We start from the raw sequence: 18,359 nt of genomic DNA, 5'->3' as shown, positions 1-18,359 counted from the left end.
TCATAGCTTGGGGCTGGGATCCTCCTTGGGCCAGCTGCTTCACTCCTTTTTATGAAATTGAAGCAAAGATGCTTGATAAGTTTTATCTGACATATTTCAGATCTCATGAAACATTCTTGTAGGTGAAGGAAGTCTTTGTGCTAAAGAATTGATTCTTTCCTCAATTTTCTAATTTCTTCTAATATGCATCCAATTTGTAGGCAGCTTACTCAGGAGCATTAAGTAACGTAGTCCTACTGAAGCTAATGGGCTAAATTCCAGTTCTCTGCTAATATTTACTGACATTTGTTCATTTCAAGATACTTCAGGCTAGTTAATTTATGCAACACATGCAGAAGTGTGTAGCCTTTGCTGGGAATATCAACTCATCTAGCAGGATGACAGATCCTGCCACAGGCCTGTGATGTCCACCTCGGTAGGTTCCGTGGCCTCTTTGACTGTCTTTATTGTGGTATTGTTTACTCTGGGAAGGAAGGAAGAGAAAAGGATGGAAAAGAAGAAGGAAAGAGAGAGGGAAGAAAAAAAGGAGAGAGAAAGGGTGTAGGATGGGAAAGAATAAAAAGGAAATAGGAGAAAGGGGAAAGAAAAAGAGAAGGATGGAGATAGAGAAAGAGAGAGAAAAAAGAAAAAAAGAGAGAGAGAGAGAGAGAGAGAGAGAGAGAGAGAGAGAGAGAGAACAATAGAGACAGAGAGAACCCTTTGCATTCATTTTCCATGCATGTTTCTTTCAAACCCACGCTGGCCAGTGAATTTCTTTAGATAAGACATCCTCTCTCTCTTCCCTCCTCATGGGAATTATTTCTCTTTGTGTCTTCAGAATTTCATTCTTGAGAGTTTCCCATTTCTCCGGAGCCCTGGCAGAAATCAAAAGGATTGAGGGGCATCAAGTGCAAAAATAGATCAGACACCAATGGGACCAAGGGTCTTTTGACAACATAGAGAATTCCCCCAGAAAGCCTAGATACTGTGTCTTTTTTGATGAGGAACCAGTGGATCACCCAACAATATCAAGATAACATATCTCCCTGTCCTTACTTGGAGAGGATCAAGCAATCAAACAACAAACCAATAAATCGATCAATAAAAAAGGAGTCAGTTTTAAGCTGGGAAATGAAAGGATTTTGCTCATGTGAACAGCTGAAGGAGAACTGGTGCTGACTTTCCATGATTTCTTGGTTTTAGTATATTTTTATTACTTCGATTAAATCTTTGTTGATGAAAAATTGAATGATTGGGAAACATATTGAAGATGAGCCTGGGGCATGGAGTTTTCCTATTTTGATTGAGGGCATAATCCAATTGAATAACCTTCATCTAATCCAAGACCCAATGAGGGATAAGTGATCCTATTTACAAAGAGGAGAGTCTCTGGGAAATGTTCTTTGAAAGCCAACAATAGGTATTTACTCCAGAGCTCCCTTTGGCATCAGGGTTTGCATCTGAGAAGTACAGCATCAGCTCTGGTCCAAGTCCTGGCCACTCACAACCCCAATCTTTGTAGGACATCTGTTTTCCCCCCAGTAGATAAATTTTGAATGTCTCCTGAGCTGGTCCAAGACAGGAGACCTCTCCTCACTGAACCCGGGAGAGTCTGGGTTGGAACAAATAGACTATTCCTTTTATGACAATAGCAGTCTCATTATTTCCCCAAAATGATTTCCTATTTCAACTTCCCCTTTGCTCTAACAACTGAGACAGTTGGACAGAAGAAGCCATGGGAGGCATGGGTCCTTCTGAGATCTGGTTGTCTCCTGTCACAAGGGTACTACTCCTGCTAGGCTTACTCTGGGAAGGTAAGTGGGGCTGTAACACAGAGGAGGCCAGGTGAGGAGAAGAGATTGAGGGTATTGATCCAAATTCCTTCTGTCCCCAGAGTCTCTATGCCAGATCTCAAGATATGAGACCAAGAGGCAGCCTATGGTGACTGTTCTGGAGGGGATGTGTGCCCGGGTCCCCTGCAACATCTCTTCTCCTCTGGAATATAGCTTCAAGGTCTCCCCAAAGTATGGTTATTGGTTTAAGAAAAGGACTTATGAAAAATATGACAAGCTTGTGGCCACAAATGACCCAGATCGGGAGGTGGAAACAGAAGACCAGGAACGGTTCCACTTCCTAGGGAATCCCGGGATGGACAACTGCTTCCTGAGCATCACAGAGACCCAGAAAGCTGACAGTGGGCAATATTACTTCTGGATGGAGAGAGGGGAACAAATGAACCAGATTTACATGAAACTTTTAGTTTATGTGAACGTGACAGGTTAGGAAATGCCTCCAAGGGGAGGGCTCCAGGGCAGGAGGTAGGGGAGCTTTGGTAGAGACTGGCCTGGGAGATACCTCAGATTCAAATTCCCATGCAAAAAAAAACAACATAGGGAGAGGGAAAGTGTGGGGGAATGAACTCAGGGAAAATGGTGAACATCAGCAAAGGATGTGGAAGTTATATCTATATATTATAGATTTGTGAGGGAAGATGGTAGGTTCCTCTCTGTGATGAAGTAGGCCCCCAGCCGGGGCTGACAAGGTATGGGAGATGGACTTGAAATAGGGATAGATTTACAGCCCCCAGAGAAACCAAATTCAAACTCCTGATTGACTACTGAGGGCCTGTCAAACAATTAACCCAGCACTGCACCTCTCTGGGCCTCAGTTTCTCCATCTGTAAGATCTAAAGATTGGACTATGTTATTTCTTTTTCTTTTTTCTTTTTCTTTTCTTTTTCTTTTTGCTGAGACAATTGGGGTTAAATAATTGCCCAGGGTCACACAGCTAGGAAGTGTTAAGTGTCCGAGGCCAGATTTGAACTCAAGTCCTCCTGACTTCAGGGCTGGTGCTTTATCCACTGCTCCACCTAGCTTCCTAGACTATGTTATTTCTAATGTGTTTTTTCATGCTGCATAAAGAAGTCAGGTCTGGGAGGATGGGTAGAGAGGATACTCCAAGATTAGTAAAGAGCTGGAGTTGATGGGGTAATACGATCGAGGGAAAACACATAGGAACTGAGGGATGGTAGCTGGGCTAATATCTGAAAAACATGGAGGCCTAATCCCCCTCCACAGGCCATGGCAAACTGTGGCTCTCCTTTTCAGACTTGACCCAGAAACCAGACATCTACGTTCCAGAGAAGCTAGAGCCGGGGAAACGAGTGACTCTGAATTGCACATTTCCTTGGGTCTGTGAGGAAAATAAGATCTTCAGATTCTCCTGGATGGGGGCTGCCCTCCCCTCCCAGCAAAAAGTGTTCAGTTCTTCCCCCTACTCAGAAGTCTCCTTCATTCCTGGGTACCAGCATCATGGCACCAACATCACCTGTCAGCTGACCTTTACTGGACGCCAATTGAGCACAGAGAGAACCATCCAACTTAGTGTGTCCTGTGAGTGCTGGGGGAGGGAAGGGAGGGGCTGGAAGGAGGCCTGCATAAACATACCAGGAGCTTGATGCAGCCCTGAAAAAAAAAGTCTTTTCCTGGACCAGAGCAGCGAAAGCTGCAGCCAGCAGAGCCATGTCTGGGGTTTCCCATCTTTTCTTTTTCTAAGTGTCTGTGGTTTCATGTACCAATGTCAGTGAGGTAGGGATTCCCCTACTGGCTACTGAGCTCCCTTGTATTCTGATGTTCTGGGCCTGATGCTGAGCTGAGCAAAGAACTCCAGTCCCCAGCCAGCCTGGTCCTTCTCTTGTAGATCCTGTGCAGAATGTGACCATCTCCGTCGCCCAGGACAACAGGACAGCAGGTATTAATTAACAAAATCTCAGTATAATGGCAGAAGGGATCCCCAGCTGCTTCAGCTTTTACTCTAAGGGTATGGATGTGGGGCAGATGAGGGAGACAGGAGAAACAGGGATTCACACTCTGTAGAATTCAGGTTCTGCTTATCCTGGACTGTCCCTCCTCTTGGAATGACAGTGGCTTCCATGTTCTCATAACTTTAAGAGCTAGAAACCATTTTCCTTCAACAGTACCACTCCTTAGAGTGGGAGCATTCTCATTCCCATTATCTGTATGAAAAAGCTGATTCTTAGAGGTGTAGTTGTAAAAATCCCACCAATCACCTTCTGAAATAAATTCCAAAATGAAAACTCCCAGGAATATTATAGTCAAATTTCAGAATTCCAAGGCCAAGGAGAAAATATTGCAAGCATCCAGAAAGAAACAATTTAAGTAGAGAGAAATCACAGTCAAAATAACACAAGATTTAGCAGCTTCTACATTAAAGACTCAGAGGGTTTTGAATATTATATTCCTGAAAGCAATGGAACTAATCGCAACCAAGAATCACCTATCCAGCAAAAAACAATATAATCCCTCAGGGGAAAAAGTGGTTATTCAATGAAATGGAGAACTCTAAAGGATTGATGATGAAAAGATCAGAGTTGAATAGAAAATTTTATTTTCAAATACAGGACTCAGGAAAAAAGCATTAAAAGTTAATCATGAAAGCAATATCATAAGGGACTTAATAAGGTTTATATTTTTATATTCCTACATGGGAGGAGCTTATAATTAATAAGTACTGTCTCATTTTTTTATGGCAGTAAGAAGGAGTATAGGTAGACAGAATACACAGGTGTGAATTGAAAATAAAAAGACAATATATTTAAAAATAAAATTAAGAAGTAAGAGAGGAATGTATTAAGAGAGAATGGAAAAGAGAGATATGGAATGGTGTAAATCATATGCCATAAAAGACGCAAGAAAAAGTTTATAGTGGAGGGGAAGTGAGGGAGAGGATGGGGAGTGAGTGAACTTTATTTTCATCAGAATTGGCTCAAAGAGAAAATAACATAAATCTTCAATATGGGTACAGAAATCCATCTTACACTGCAAGAAAGTAGGAAGAGAAGGGGATAAGAGAAGGTAGTGGATGATAAAAGAGGACATAGTCAAGGTGAAAGCAGAGAATAGGATAAATGGGGGAAATACAGTTAGCAATAGTAAATATGAAAAGAAGTTTGAAGAAAGTTTCTCTAATGAAAGGCTCTTTTCTCAAATGTATAGGTAATGAGTCAAATTTATTTTTTTAAAGCGTCATTCCTCAATTGATTAATGATCAAAAGATATGAACTATGGCCAAAGGGCAATAAAATCATGCATGTTCTTTGACCTAATAATACCACTATTAGGCATGAATCCAAAAAAGGATTTTTTTAAAAGAGGGAAAGAATCTATAAATGCAAAAATATTTATAGCAACTCTCTTCTCAGAGCAAAATTGAGGGGATAACTATCAACTGAGGAACAGCTGAATAGTCATTTATTTGAATGAAAAAATGTCATTGCGATGGAATATTATAATTGTATGGGAAATAATGAGGTGGATGCTCTCAGAAAAACCTTGAAAGTCCTCCATGAACTCAAAGGGAAATACGTTGTGTACAAAGTAATAGCCTTGTTGTGGGATGATCAGCTGCTATTCTCAGTAGTACAATCATCCAAGACCACTCTGAAGGACTTATGATGAAAAATGCTATCCACACCCAGAGAAAGAACTGAATGTGTCTGCATACATATTGAAGTATTCTTTTTCTTTTTTTTTGTTATTGTTTTTTTACTTTATTTTTCTGGAAGGCTTTTTTTTTTTTTTGAGGGAGTGGAGATCTATGTTTTTCCTCCTCACAACATGACTTTTATGGAACTGTTTTGCCTAAATTTACATGCGCCTTCTTAATAAGGGGAGAGGGAGAATCTGGAACTCAAAAATTTAAAAACAAATATAAAAATTATTTTACATGTAAATGATGAAAATAAAAATATTAAATATCAAAAAGAAAGAAAGAAAAAGAAGAAATCCCAGAAGGCTCCTAGTCTAGGAGTATTTGGGACCTAGAGGAGCTTGGTATTATTGAGCCTCTTTCCATAAAATATCCAAAATAACATACTATGGAAAAGGAACTATAGGATTGGAACTAGACAAATTAACTTTTTTATTTAAGAGGAAGGAACAGAGAAAACTATTAACCAATGACCTTGACTTCAATTTTTGGAAAGTCTGAGAGTGAAATATTAAAGGGGTGGTTAGTGAGCAGTGAGAAAGGGGAACTGATACCAAAGAGACAATATGGTTTAGCAACACCAGGTCATGGCTGTGGTGATTACAGTGGAGATGGTCACTGTTACATTGCCTTGTTTGGTTGCCCATCTAAGCATACAGCAGCCACTAACATATGGAAAGGCAGTTGTCAGAGGCTGGATACCTGCCCTGTGCCCACTGGGCTGAGCTCTGTCTCCTAGTTCTAGACAAGGGCTTGGAAGCTCTGGACTTTGGAGTTCACGGAGGCTCCTGGGGTACTGAGAGGGAGAGGGAAGAGACGATCTGAGGCTGAGTGGAAGGTAAGCCCCCTCTGAGTATCCCTGGCTCTTTCTCTCCCACAGTGTCCTCCTTGGCCCAGGAAAACAACTATTGGCCACTGATGTTCATGCTGCTCCGGGGAGTCCTCATGGGGGCCGGCTTTGCCCTTACCTATGGCCTCACCTGGCTCTATTACACCCGGTGAGTATGTCTGCACCTACCACCTCATGGTGAACCTTGCCCCTCACCCCACAACCCCACTAGCCTTAAGCCTTAGGCACTTTGAGTTGTTGTCTCCAACATTGAGCCTAGAGACCTCAAGGGAGGGAGCACTCACCAGCCCCTGAAGCAACCCAGTCTTCCATGTGATAGTGCTCCTGACCTTGAACCCAACCTAGACTCTCCTCCTTCCACTCAAATGGCCTGATTTCTGCCTTCAGGACCAAGCAAGTCAAGTCTGATCCTCCAGCTATAGGACCAATCCCCAGAACTAAAAATCAGTCCATATTCCCAGAATCCTTTCCCCTTCCCTTCATTCTTTACTTCTCTCTTTGAATACTTCAGGCCCCTCCCCTGATTGACCTATCGCATGATCTCAAGGCCCTTACTAAGCTGGATTCTTCCTCTCAATGATCCTCAGATGATCCTTCCTTGAATGCTGGTGCCCAGAAACATACCCCGCTCTCCAGATGTGGTGCATCCCAGCCAGGCCCACTGGACCATTCCCTCCTTCATTCCTGGACCAGGGCCTCTTTTCTAGCTGCCTGGGACTGCAGTAGTTTAAGGGGCATCCACATAGCTCAGATGATTCTTCTTGGACTCAAAGCCTTCCCAAGCAGCCCCAACCAGGATGGATTCCTCCTTCTCGGCCCTCTCACCAATTCTCTCCCAGCTCAGGCCCTTTGGTATTGGGATGTTTGCCATCAGAAAGGTTATCCCCAGGCCTGCTGACATGCTGACCTGTGCCTTGTGCTATTGTTGAAGAGATGGGGTTAGTCCCTGAGCCAGGAAGACCGGGTTTCATAGGTCATGTGGGGACGTCCACCTATGTGACAAGAGACAAATAAATTGTTTCATCCTTCTGAGTCTCATTTTTTTTTTTCATTTTTAAGACTGAAAGAGAAGGCCACTAAGCCCCTCTCTGTAATGGTTTCTGTGAAACTTTACTGGGATAATGTCTTATTCCTGCTTTCTGGGTCTGAGCTATAGAAATGTCAGTTGCCATGAGATAGGCTTAAGTAAAGCCACCTCCTCCAGGCAGACCTCCTGGAGGCTGACCAGGCAAATGAGAGAATGACTGTCATGTCTGAAAACAGGGTGGGCTCCCCTGGAAACTCTAAGGCCTTGGGCAATTAGTCAGGTTTTAGGATCAGGTCAGCTCAAGGGATGTCAGGGGGTATGAAGCATACTCACAGAACAGACTCTGCCAGCTCTTTTAAGGTGACCATGCTCCCATTCCCCATCCCTGGGAGAAAGAGAAGACAGTTATGAAAGGGAAATGATGGAGGGAAGAAGTCTATTAATGGACCTACTATCCAGGATACAAACAAGCCCCAGAAACTCTAGACATGTGCCTGGCAAATATCCTCAGCTGTCTCCAGAGGCTACAGGGCTATATAAGCTGGCAGGATGTTTCTTGGAAGTTATTTTCTCCTGTGCTGACTTTGCACAAGGTCCTAGGCCTCTGTTTCCTTATCTGAAATGAAAAATTTGGATGTAGAAATCACTCTTTTCCCTTCAGCTGCCCAAGGAATGATGGTCCCAGGTTTCTGAGCACTGTCTCCTCAATTCCCTTCTGCCTTAGAAAAATGAAATTTTTGCTCAAGAGCCAAGAATTATCTCATTTTTAGGTTAATGAAGCTGAGAGTAAAAGTTCAAAATCAGGTCTTGTACAAGCCCCAAAAGTAACAAAGCATTCTTGATATAAGACAGCCTTTATTCCATCTCACAGAAAATGCAAAAACTGCAAAGGAACAGAAACATTCTGCCTAGATCTGCTCACAGGAGGACTTTGGCACCAGCCCAATCCCTGATCTTGGGTGAGAAGTGAAGAGCTGGAACTCAGGAGAATGGTCAAGCAGAAATCCATTTACTCAAAGAAACCCTCAATCTTATATACTCTATGCTTATGTAATGCATTTATATAACTATAGGACACTGCTCACACGTGATCACATAAACAACTTGCTATTGTATACAGGTGTTTCCTTGCCATGTCAGCATAACTGCATCAAGTACAACACAGGTTGTCACGTCCCCTGATTTTTCAGGAAGGCTGAGATGCCCTTAAGGGGAATGGGGAGCCAAACCATACATATCAGCAGGATTCCTTACTGGACTAAAGGTTTTATACCTTGCCCAGGGTTCACCACTATCTATGGCCCTCAACATCTCTCCCTTTCTTTTGTTTGAATTGAAGCAAGTATACATCAGTGGTTAAATCCATAAAACAGTGAACAACAGGTTTCAGCATGGGGAGAATCACACAAACAAGTACTAATATAACAAGTAAGATGAGTAAACAAGATGCTATAAAAGACTTCCAAGAGTCTAAGAAGAAAGGAATAGAAAGTTACTGTTGTCTTACATCTCTCATCCATTGAGCCACCTCATGTAGGTGGTGTATGTTTGTGGTCACCTGTTGTGAGTTATTGATATACATACAAGAGGAATTCACAACCACACATACACTTCCTTCAGCAGCCAAAAGATAGTCCAAAGCCAATCTATTAGCCATCACTTCATGTACCAGGGAATCCAATGATTCCTTCAGGTTTTGAAGTCCTGCAGCAGTGTCATTAGCAATTACACATAGGGAAAACAGCCATGCTCTTTCAGTGCTATTCAGAAGTGGAATAAGGAATTACACAGTGATTCAGTGTAATCAGAGTGGGAACCACCTGATGTTTCCTGGGTCTTCTCCTTCGTTTCTAGGGTCTTTTTCTATCTCTCTTTGATGGACAAGGTGGATACAGCGCATCCGTATCCATCTAATTCCTTTTCCATCTGCAGAGACACAAGCAAACCCTCTATCTCAAGTTGTTAACCTATCTGGTCCTTTTCATTCACCATTCTTCAGATCTCCCCCCATCACCTGGTGATTATCTAAAGATACTGGAGTTGCCCGCACTGGACACTGCCCTTCTGGCCAGTTATGAAACTTGTCTGCCAGAGCCAGTGCATCCTCATCAAAAATTTAAAAAAATAATGGTATAAAGGGCTAAGTTTAAAGGTTCTCTAAGGTTATCTGTGCCCCCCCTTTTGTTTTTGGAGGAACATCTTGCTATTTCAGCTTCTCTTCTCTACTATTGCCTATCCTTGAGGATTGAAGGGTATGACAGTGATGTGTGAGATCTGATACTATGTACAAAAGTGTGCGAAATGTTTAGAAGTATATGCAGGTCCATTATCTGTTTTTATTGCCTGTGGTATGCCAGTAACTGCAAAGATCTGTGTAAGACATTCAGTGACCACCTGGACTGTCTCTTTGCCAGTGGTACTGCAAAGTAAATCTTGAGAAAGTGTCCATGATAATGTAGATAAAAGAGAGATAGCCAAAGGATTTATAATGGGTCACATCTATCTGTCAAATTCCCTTGGGCCTCAACCATGAGGATTCTTCCCTGAAAGGAGCATAGGAGTATGGAAAGGGAGGAAACCTGCACAGGCTTTTACTATGCTCCTAGCTTCCTCACTTGTTATTCCAAATTGTCAACATAAAGCTCAAGCAGCTCGAGCCAAGAATGAGATTCTTGGGCTGCCTGAAATAAAGGCGTATTGGCCAACATGGTTAGAAGGCTATCTGCCTTTGAGTTTCCATAAAATTTAGGTCCTAGAAGATCAGTTTGAGAGAGAACATGCAAGAGGTAATACTTACCTGGGCAGTTTCACACTTGCTCCTGAAGTTCTTTAAAAAGCTGAAATATGTTAGAGGTTACAATTTTTCTGGGCTGTGACAATTCTTTGTATCAAACCTATTGAATAAGCTGAATTAGATATTAAGTTTCCATCTCCTGGGTAATAAAAGTAAGGGCTAACATAATTGCATACAACTCATTCTGCTGCATGGACTGAAAGGAAGTTCTGACTACTCTTTATGGGTAAGTCAGGAGAATATACAACACTAATGTTATGTTTGGTCACATCTGTAAAGATGATCATCCTTTAAGAGGGATCTTGGAAACCTTTTTTTCAAAAACCCATGGCCAATTATATAATAACTGGACTGTCTCTGAGGGGGACCCGTGCACAAAATTTGGAGCCATAGCCAGTAAAATTTGCCACTCTGGGATGATTTCACATCATACATTAATTTGTGCATTGGTATAAAAATTGTATATCTTGTTAGGTCCTATCCCAGATAATTGTATTATTCATTTAATGGCTTTTAACAAGATTCCGAGCACAAGCACTGGGTAAAGAATAAGGCTTTGGTCTGATTGTACTATGGATTTCCAATCATTAGGGGTTAGAATTTCATAAGCCAAATTTTCTAACAGCATTCTAACATAGGGTGATTTAGACCCATGGAGGGTGCATGATCTTTTCAGATCTTTGATAACTTCTAGATAAAAAGGAGTATATCTTCTCCTAATTTGACTTAGGGCCCCATTAGGGGCCAGTTCTCCAAATTACAGGGTTTGCTTCCATTCTCAATTCAAATGTATCCCATTCTTTTTCCTTTGCTTAAACCAGTGCCTCCTGTAATCAGAACATAGGAGGAGGACAAGATGGTGATGCTGGTGGTGTCAGTAATACCACCGCCCTTCCTATTTTTCTGTCTCCCACCCATGAAGGCAGAGTTGAAAGAGGAAGATGACAAAATAGTGGGTCAGGGAGTGGGGAATATACCAGGGGTAAAGGCACAGGGGAAGTGGAGGCAGGCTGAGATGTGGGGAAGTGCCACACACCCCAAACCTCCCAGTGCCATCTTTGTCTTTGTTTTTGTTCAAAGTGCTGCATCCTTTAGAGTTGTCGGCACCATCTTTTTGTTTGTTTTCCTCATCCTCCTTTGTTTGGCAGGCTATGCTAAAAGCTCTTTTCTTGATAACATATGGGATCTCTCAGTGTCAACTTTATTACATTATACATAAGGAATATGTGCTCAGGGATTGAGCCAGGACCCATAGTATGGCAGTATTCAGTTAGTTGTTCTCCCACTATCTTCCACTTCTCTGGTTCCATCATCCTCTCCTTAGGGAGCCATGAAGATGGGCGCTGCACAATATCTAAGAACTCAGTGATCTGCTTCTGAGTTATCAGCAAACCTTGCTCTTTTATTAACCTAATCTAGCATTCTTTATACTTCCCTTGAGAGGGAGGCTCCATGTTTAAAGACAAGGCAGTTTGTTAGTGTAGCTACATCAGAGTTCTTAGAGGGGAGTAAAACTGTAACAATAATTGACACAACTTTGCAGTGACCACATGTGAATCTCACAAGTCTGGGAGGAAGATGCTCTACTTCTCCCCTTTTGACAGATGGGAAAACTGAGGCTCAAGCAGGACTTGCAGCAAATGTCTGAGGCTGGATTTTGGCTCAGCTCTTCAAGAGTCCAGGTTGCAGAGGGATGGGGCGGCCGCATTTGATGGTCAGCATCTATGCTGGTCCAGTCACTGGTGCCTGCACCCATATCAGCCACATATTCCCACTATTCCATGCAACATGCTGGCCCAGCCTGGGCACAGATCTGTCCTCCCTCAGCTCCTGGTCCTGAATGTTCCTGCAGCTGGCCCAAGGCAGGCAGCCCCTCCCACTGAGTTCAGCTAGAAGGGCAGGAGCCCATCTGGGGAAGGGGCCAGGGCTTCCCCTTTTCAAGATAGTCTTCTCCCTGTCCCCACCCTGGGGCTTCCTGTAAGAGCTTCCTCTTTGCCCTGAACCTGACACAGACGGGCAGAGGGAGCCATGGTGTTGGCAGAGTGACACAGTGCCCCATAGAGCCCGGCTCTCTCCTGTCTCCTGGATGCTGTCATTGCTGCTGCTGCTTCCCCTGCTCTGGGAGGGTGAGTGGGGGCACGAGGGGGAGGGGCTGAGGGAGGTGAGAAAAGTTTGAGATGCTAACCAGGCCTCTGTCTGCCCTCAGGGTCCCTGTCCCAGACACTGCGGATGCAGCGCTCGGTGACCGTACAGGAGGCGATGTGTGTTCAAGTTCCCTGCACCTTTCGGGCCTCTGAACTCCGAAACTATTCACCCAGCCCTGTTTATGGCTACTGGTTCAGAAAAGGGGTTCCTGTTAGAGATGGTGATCCTGTGGCCACAAATGACCCATCCCGTTGGGTGCAGGAGGAAGACCGGGGCAGATTTTATCTTCTTGGGGACCCCAGGCTGCTCAATTGCTCTCTGAGCATCATGGACCCCAAGCTCTCAGACACTGGGGAATATGTCTTCCGTTTGGAAAGAGGAGGCCTCAAGTTCAGTTTTATAATGTATCCCCTTTATGTGAATGTGACAGGTAGGATGCTCTTCTCATGGGAGGTTCTCATTGTATGAAGAGGGAGGTCTGGGGAATGGGCTGGCCTTGGAGACCCTGTGGGAGGGGTCAGAGAACAAGTGGAACAAGTGAGGAGCCCACTTAGGAAGAGAGGCAAGTAAAGCTAAGGGTGTGAAGACCAACCCTAAAACTCAGGAGCTGTAATGGAAAGGAACTTGGTGGGATCGTCTTTGGGAGGAACTAGGATTCTGGGCAAGGCTAAGAGCGGCCATGGTTTGTGGGAGAAATGAACTGGATTTACATCCCTGATTGCAGACTGATTCTCATGGAGACACTTTGCTCTATAATTTCTGCTCTCCTCTCTAGAACTCAGTTTCCCCTTTTATAAAGTTAAGGATTTTTCTTCTATTCCTTTAATGTTACTTCCTTGACCTATGAGATACAGGTATTGAGAACAATGGGATGCCCAGAAATCTGACAAGGAGCAGAGGCATCAATGGGGTCATTCTATGAGGGAACACATTGGGGATCCAAGGGATGGTGGAGGGGCCAGTATTTGAAGGACACTTGAGGTCCAATCTCCCCCTCCCCTCCCGGGCCATGGCTCACTGTCACTCTCCTCTCCAGACTTGACCCAGAAACCAGATATCTACGTTCCAGAGAAGCTAGAGTCGGGGAAAGCAGTGATTCTGAATTGTTCATTTCCTTGGGTCTGTGAGGAAAACAAGACCTTCAGATTCTCCTGGATGGGGGCTGCCCTCCCCTCCCAGCAAAAAGTGCTCAGTTCTTCCCCCTACTCAGAGGTCTTCTTCATTCCTGGGCACCAGCATCATGGCTCCAACCTCACCTGTCAATTGACCTTTCCTGGACGCCAATTGAGCACAGAGAGAACCATCCAACTCAGTGTGTCCTGTGAGTGCTGGGGGAGGGAAGGGAGGGGTGGGAAGCTGCCCTGCATCCACATACCAGGCTCTTGATGCAGCCCTGAAAAAAAAAATGTCTTTTCCTGGACCAGAGCAGGGAAAGCTACATCCCAACAGAGACATGGGCTGGGGTTGCCCATCTTTTCTCTCTCTAAATGTCCATGGTTTCATGTACCAATGCCAGTCAAGGAGGGATTCCCTTACTTGGCCCTTGAGATCCCTTGTACTCTGATGTTCTGGGCCTGATGCTGAGCTGGGCAAAGAACTCCAGCCCCCAGCCAGCCTGGTCCTTCTCTTGCAGATCTTGTGCAGAATGTGACCATCTCCATCGTCCAGGACAACAGTACAACGGGGATTAATTAACAAACTTTCAGGATAATGGCAGAAGGGATCCTCAGCTTCTTCAGCTTTTACTCTGAGGGCACAAATATGGAGCAGATGAGGGAGACAGGAGATGCAGGATTTTTCATTTTGCAGGTCTAAGTTCTGCTTGTCCTGGACTCCTCCTGTTGGGATAATAACAGCTCACATGTTCTCATGCCCTTAAGGGCTAGAAACTCTAATATTCTGATTGGTTTTCTGGAGGTCTCTGGGTCAGCTTTCATTTCAACAGAGTAATCACCATGAGAATAGCCAGAGATAAAGTCCAAAAGTCTTTATTGTCTCCTTCACAGTCTTGTCTCCTTGCCTGGGGCTAGAGCTAGCTTTCTGGAGATCCTCCAGGATGTGTCTTGGTTTCTGTGGGGGAGTTAGGAGGTCCACCACAACAGCCTCTGTTTTGAAGTCTCCCTGAGTCTGGGAGCTTGTGCTCCTGCCTCTAGTCCTCTGTCTTCTCTGAGTCTGTCTCCGAGCCCCTCTCTGGCTGAGCTTGTCCCAGGGTTTATATGCAGTATATTGAGTATAAGCCAAACATTATATCACTAGGGAACCATTATTTGTTGTAAGACTAATTCAATCATACTGAACTAGAGAACTATTAATCATCATGCTAAACTAGATAACTAATGTCTAATCAATTCCACTGACTTAACAACATTTCTCCAGAGTTCTGGCCCATTACATCTCCTGCTTTTTTGTTTGTTTGTTTTAGAACATAAGTGGTCACACTCTCCCTGACTTCTCATGGAGTTGAAAACCTCCAAAAAGAGGGGGTCACACCCCTCCTGACTTCTCAGAAAAGGGAGCAAAAACACCATAAAAGGAGGTGATCACACCCTCCCTGACGTCTCAGGAAGGAAAATGAGAACACCAAAGGGAAATGAGGAGTCAAACCAGATTAGCGGGTTTCTGAAGGGTCCCACTTGAAGTAGGTATACATAAATCCATCAACATGGGAGGTATTACAAGAAACCATTTCCTCCCAACAGTTCCATGAGGTAAGGAATGGGAACATTCCCATCCCTATTCCCCAGATGAGAAAGCTGAGACTGAGAGCTGTGAGGAGGATCTGATTCAGTTCACATATATCCAGCACCAGAGAGATGTGAGCTCTGAATGCAGGGTCTAAAAACAGTGCCCAGTCCATTACGCCAAGAGCCAGTCCCACCTCAGACTTTCAGTTCCCAGGGTGGAGCTTTGTCCATGGCCCTTAATGATGTTTCCCTATTGGATGTGATGCCAAGGGATTCTGCAATCCAACCAAATAAAGGGGCTTTGCTAACTTGCTGCTTCCATTCTGTTTTCAAGGCTGATATGGGGGCTTTGAAGGGTTTATAGAGGAAGAGATTACAGGGAATGGGTCCATGAGCCATGGTCATTTGGAGCCGGAGGCTGACCAGGCTGACCCTTTAACATTTAGTTAGGTTACTTTGAGACATCAGGGTGGCTGGGTGTTTGAAACTGGTAATTTGAACTCATATAAAGTAAGATCCCAGGCTCATGGTATGGCCTTTTCAGTCCCCTGAGATCTCTCTCTCTCTCTCTCTCTCTCTCTCTCTCTCTCTCTCTCTCCCTCTCTCTCTCTCTCTCTCTCTTTCTCTTTCATTTTCTCTGTCTCTTCTCTCTCTGTGTATGTGTGTGTGTGTGTGTATGTCTGTCTGTCTCTCCCTCTATCTCGTCTCTGTGTCTCTCCCATATTATCTTTCCATTAATGGGTACAATAAAAAAAGAGGTAGATAATTTAAGAAAGGAATATAAAAGAAGGACAGAAGAAAAATAGAACAAAGGAAGAAAGTAAAGAAAAGAGGAAGAACAGAAGAACAATAAGGAAGGAGGAGAGGATAAAGAAAAACTGTATCTGTAGGGAAAGCAAGGAATATAATCTAGACTGAGTGACCTAGAATGGTAGCAGAAAGAAAGAACTAAGCACTGCACTTTCTGGCTCATGTACTTTTCCTGGGTACCATGGAGTGGAGGAAGAAAGGCTTGAAAGTTCTGCTTGGGCTGAGCTTCGGGTCCTGTTCTCTTCCAGTTGTCCCCATACATCTAAGGGGAGCCACCCCAGCTTTCCAGCTCCTAGTCCCCTGCTATACAATGAAGATGGGGATGAGGGCTCTCTGAGTCCCTCCAGATCCTCACTTGTGGACAGCGTAATCTTGTCAGTTGTTGTCCCAGGAAACAGTTCACTAAACCATGGCCTCTTCTCAGCCCTCAAATAATGTACTCTCAGCACCTAGGGCTGCCCCACATGGGACCAGCAGAGAGAAGTCAATATCTCTGCATTGCTCAGCATCCTTTGGGGAGGTCTCTCTGAACCCCTCTGTGTAGTTTGAGTGTCAGAAGGCTGGGTGTCCTGGAGTGCTTGGGTCCAGAGGGGGAATGCAGAATTAGTGATCTCCTGTATATTCCCACAATTGCTGCAAGGATGTTCACCCCTTCTTGCTCCTGAGCTGGGGAGGGTTTTTTGTGTGCTACTCTGTTCAGGCAGAACCAGACCCCACTCTGTACTGGAGGATAAAGGGGAAACTTGTGCAGGGCAAAATGTCTGCAGCAGCTCTTTTTGTAGTGGCAAGAACCTGGAATCTGAGCGCATGCCCATCAGTTGGAGAATGGCTGAATAAGTGATGGTATATGAAAGTTATAGAATATTATTGCTCTGTAAGAAACGACCAACAGGATGATTTCAGAGAGGCCTGGAGAGACTTACAGCAACTGATGCTGAGTGAAATGAGCAGAACCAGGAGATCAGTGTACATGGTAACAACAATAATATATGATGATCAATCCTGATGGATTGAGATGATTCTACCCAGTTCCAATGATTTTGTGGTGGTGAGCACCATCTACACCCAGAGAGAGGACTGTGGGTACTAAGGTGCCAGGGCAGGTATTTCTGTGCCTGCTCTGTGCCCAATGGGCTGGGCTCTGTCTCCCAGCTCTAGACAAAGGCCTGGAAGCTCTGGACTTTGGAGTTCAAGGGAGAGGGGCAGGAGGGAAGATCTCAGGCTGAGGGTAGGGTGAGCTCCCTCCACATGTCCTTAGCCCTTTCTCTCCCACAGTGTTCTCAGCTCAGGAAAACAGCTCTTGGCCACTGATGTTCACACTGCTCCGGGGAGCCCTCATGGGGGCCGGCTTTGCCCTCACTTATGGCCTCACCTGGCTCTATTACACCCGGTGAGTGTGTCTGCACCCACCATCCCATGGTGGCCCCTGCCCCTCACCCCATACCCCCACTGGCCTTAAACCCCAGGGGCTTCCAGCTGTGCCTTCAACACTGGGCCTACTTATCCCACAGGAGACCTTGATGGAAGGAGCACCCACTGGCCCCTGAAGGAGCCCAGTCCTCCATGTGACAGTGCTCCTGGCCTTGGACCCAGCCCAGACCTGCCTCCTTCCACTCAGTGGCCTGAGTTCTGCCTTCAGGACCAAGCAAGTCAAGTCTGACCCTCCAACTACAGGACCAACCCCAGGACTGGGAGACAGTCCTCAGGCCTCCTCTGTTCTTTTCCTTTAAGAATTTAAAAATATATATTATTTATTAACAAAAATGGATTTCAAATATATAACAATGAATTGCCAGTACAAAAAAATATTACTGGAAGAAATGATATTCTTGAGGGTCCATCTTTTCTTTACTTCCTGGTAAATTGTTCTTTTGCTCTCTGCTCTTTTATTCTTTTCATTCCCTTTTCATCCCTCCCACCACCTCCCAGCAGTCTATAATCAAGAGAGTCTATCTTAATGTAATACAAATAGACACATACACACAAACACCCCCCACACCCTGACACACACACGTACACATCTGTTCTAAGCCTGCTGACTCTATTTTTATTCTGCTCCTTAACTTGTCCTGCTATAATTTAACCTCCCTCCACCCTGGATCCCTCCTTCATCTTTTTTGGTTTCTCCCACCACCCATCCCCCCTCTCTTTCTTCATATATTTTGTAGGGTGCAATATCCTTAACGGTATGTATGTAATGTTGCCAACTTAACCCATTCCCAATGTGAATAAGAGCTCTCCTCCCTCTGCAAGCCTCTGTCTCTATTCTTCCTCTGCATCTCATTTGTATCACATGATAATTATTTTTACTTTAACTCTGCCCCAATATTTCTTTGGAGGTACCCTCTTGCTGATGTCAATCTCAAACGTGGTATACATTTCCCATGTAAAAAAATAAATGTGTCACGTTCTTTGACACTGATCTTTGATATTTGCTCTCATATGTTAAATTTTCTTTTGAGTTTGCATTTGGTTGTTTAAAAGTCCTAAAAATCTGTAAGTTCATTAATATCCATTAGTTCTCACTCAATATTATGAATCCATATGGATATGATATTTTTG

The 18,359-nt window shown here is 44.3% G+C and overlaps 2 protein-coding genes across 2 annotated transcripts; both read left to right on the top strand.

Annotated features, from left to right (window-relative positions):
- The first annotated feature begins 1,703 nt into the window (after positions 1 to 1,703).
- Positions 1,704 to 7,369, top strand: LOC127556439 (sialic acid-binding Ig-like lectin 14). The gene is made up of 6 exons (XM_051989595.1): positions 1,704 to 1,793; positions 1,874 to 2,257; positions 3,087 to 3,371; positions 3,679 to 3,729; positions 6,368 to 6,485; positions 6,925 to 7,369. The coding sequence occupies exons 1-6, from the start codon at positions 1,715 to 1,717 to the stop codon at positions 6,926 to 6,928; spliced, it is 921 nt and encodes a 306-aa protein (XP_051845555.1). The 5' UTR covers positions 1,704 to 1,714; the 3' UTR covers positions 6,929 to 7,369.
- A 4,793-nt stretch (positions 7,370 to 12,162) lies between these two features.
- Positions 12,163 to 15,529, top strand: LOC127556442 (sialic acid-binding Ig-like lectin 9). The gene is made up of 4 exons (XM_051989598.1): positions 12,163 to 12,284; positions 12,365 to 12,733; positions 13,340 to 13,624; positions 13,937 to 15,529. Exons 1-4 carry the CDS (start codon positions 12,245 to 12,247, stop codon positions 13,996 to 13,998), a joined length of 756 nt encoding a protein of 251 aa, XP_051845558.1. The 5' UTR covers positions 12,163 to 12,244; the 3' UTR covers positions 13,999 to 15,529.
- Positions 15,530 to 18,359: the final 2,830 nt, after the last annotated feature.

Source organism: Antechinus flavipes, chromosome 3 (genome assembly GCF_016432865.1).
Source record: "Antechinus flavipes isolate AdamAnt ecotype Samford, QLD, Australia chromosome 3, AdamAnt_v2, whole genome shotgun sequence".
Classification (NCBI taxonomy): Eukaryota; Metazoa; Chordata; class Mammalia; order Dasyuromorphia; family Dasyuridae; genus Antechinus; species Antechinus flavipes.
The sequence above is the reverse complement of the archived record's forward strand: the minus strand, read 5'-3'. Positions and strand labels throughout refer to the sequence as shown.

Bases quoted from the DNA above. Each gene is read 5' to 3' on its own strand.
- LOC127556442 (XM_051989598.1), top strand. From the start codon at position 12,245: ATGCTGTCATTGCTGCTGCTGCTTCCCCTGCTCTGGGAGG. The intron at 12,285-12,364 runs GTGAGTGGGGGC...GTCTGCCCTCAG, and splicing joins GCTTCCCCTGCTCTGGGAGG to GGTCCCTGTCCCAGACACTG. The intron at 12,734-13,339 runs GTAGGATGCTCT...TCTCCTCTCCAG, and splicing joins CCTTTATGTGAATGTGACAG to ACTTGACCCAGAAACCAGAT.
- LOC127556439 (XM_051989595.1), top strand. From the start codon at position 1,715: ATGGGAGGCATGGGTCCTTCTGAGATCTGGTTGTCTCCTGTCACAAGG. The intron at 1,794-1,873 runs GTAAGTGGGGCT...TTCTGTCCCCAG, and splicing joins GCTAGGCTTACTCTGGGAAG to AGTCTCTATGCCAGATCTCA. The intron at 2,258-3,086 runs GTTAGGAAATGC...TCTCCTTTTCAG, and splicing joins AGTTTATGTGAACGTGACAG to ACTTGACCCAGAAACCAGAC.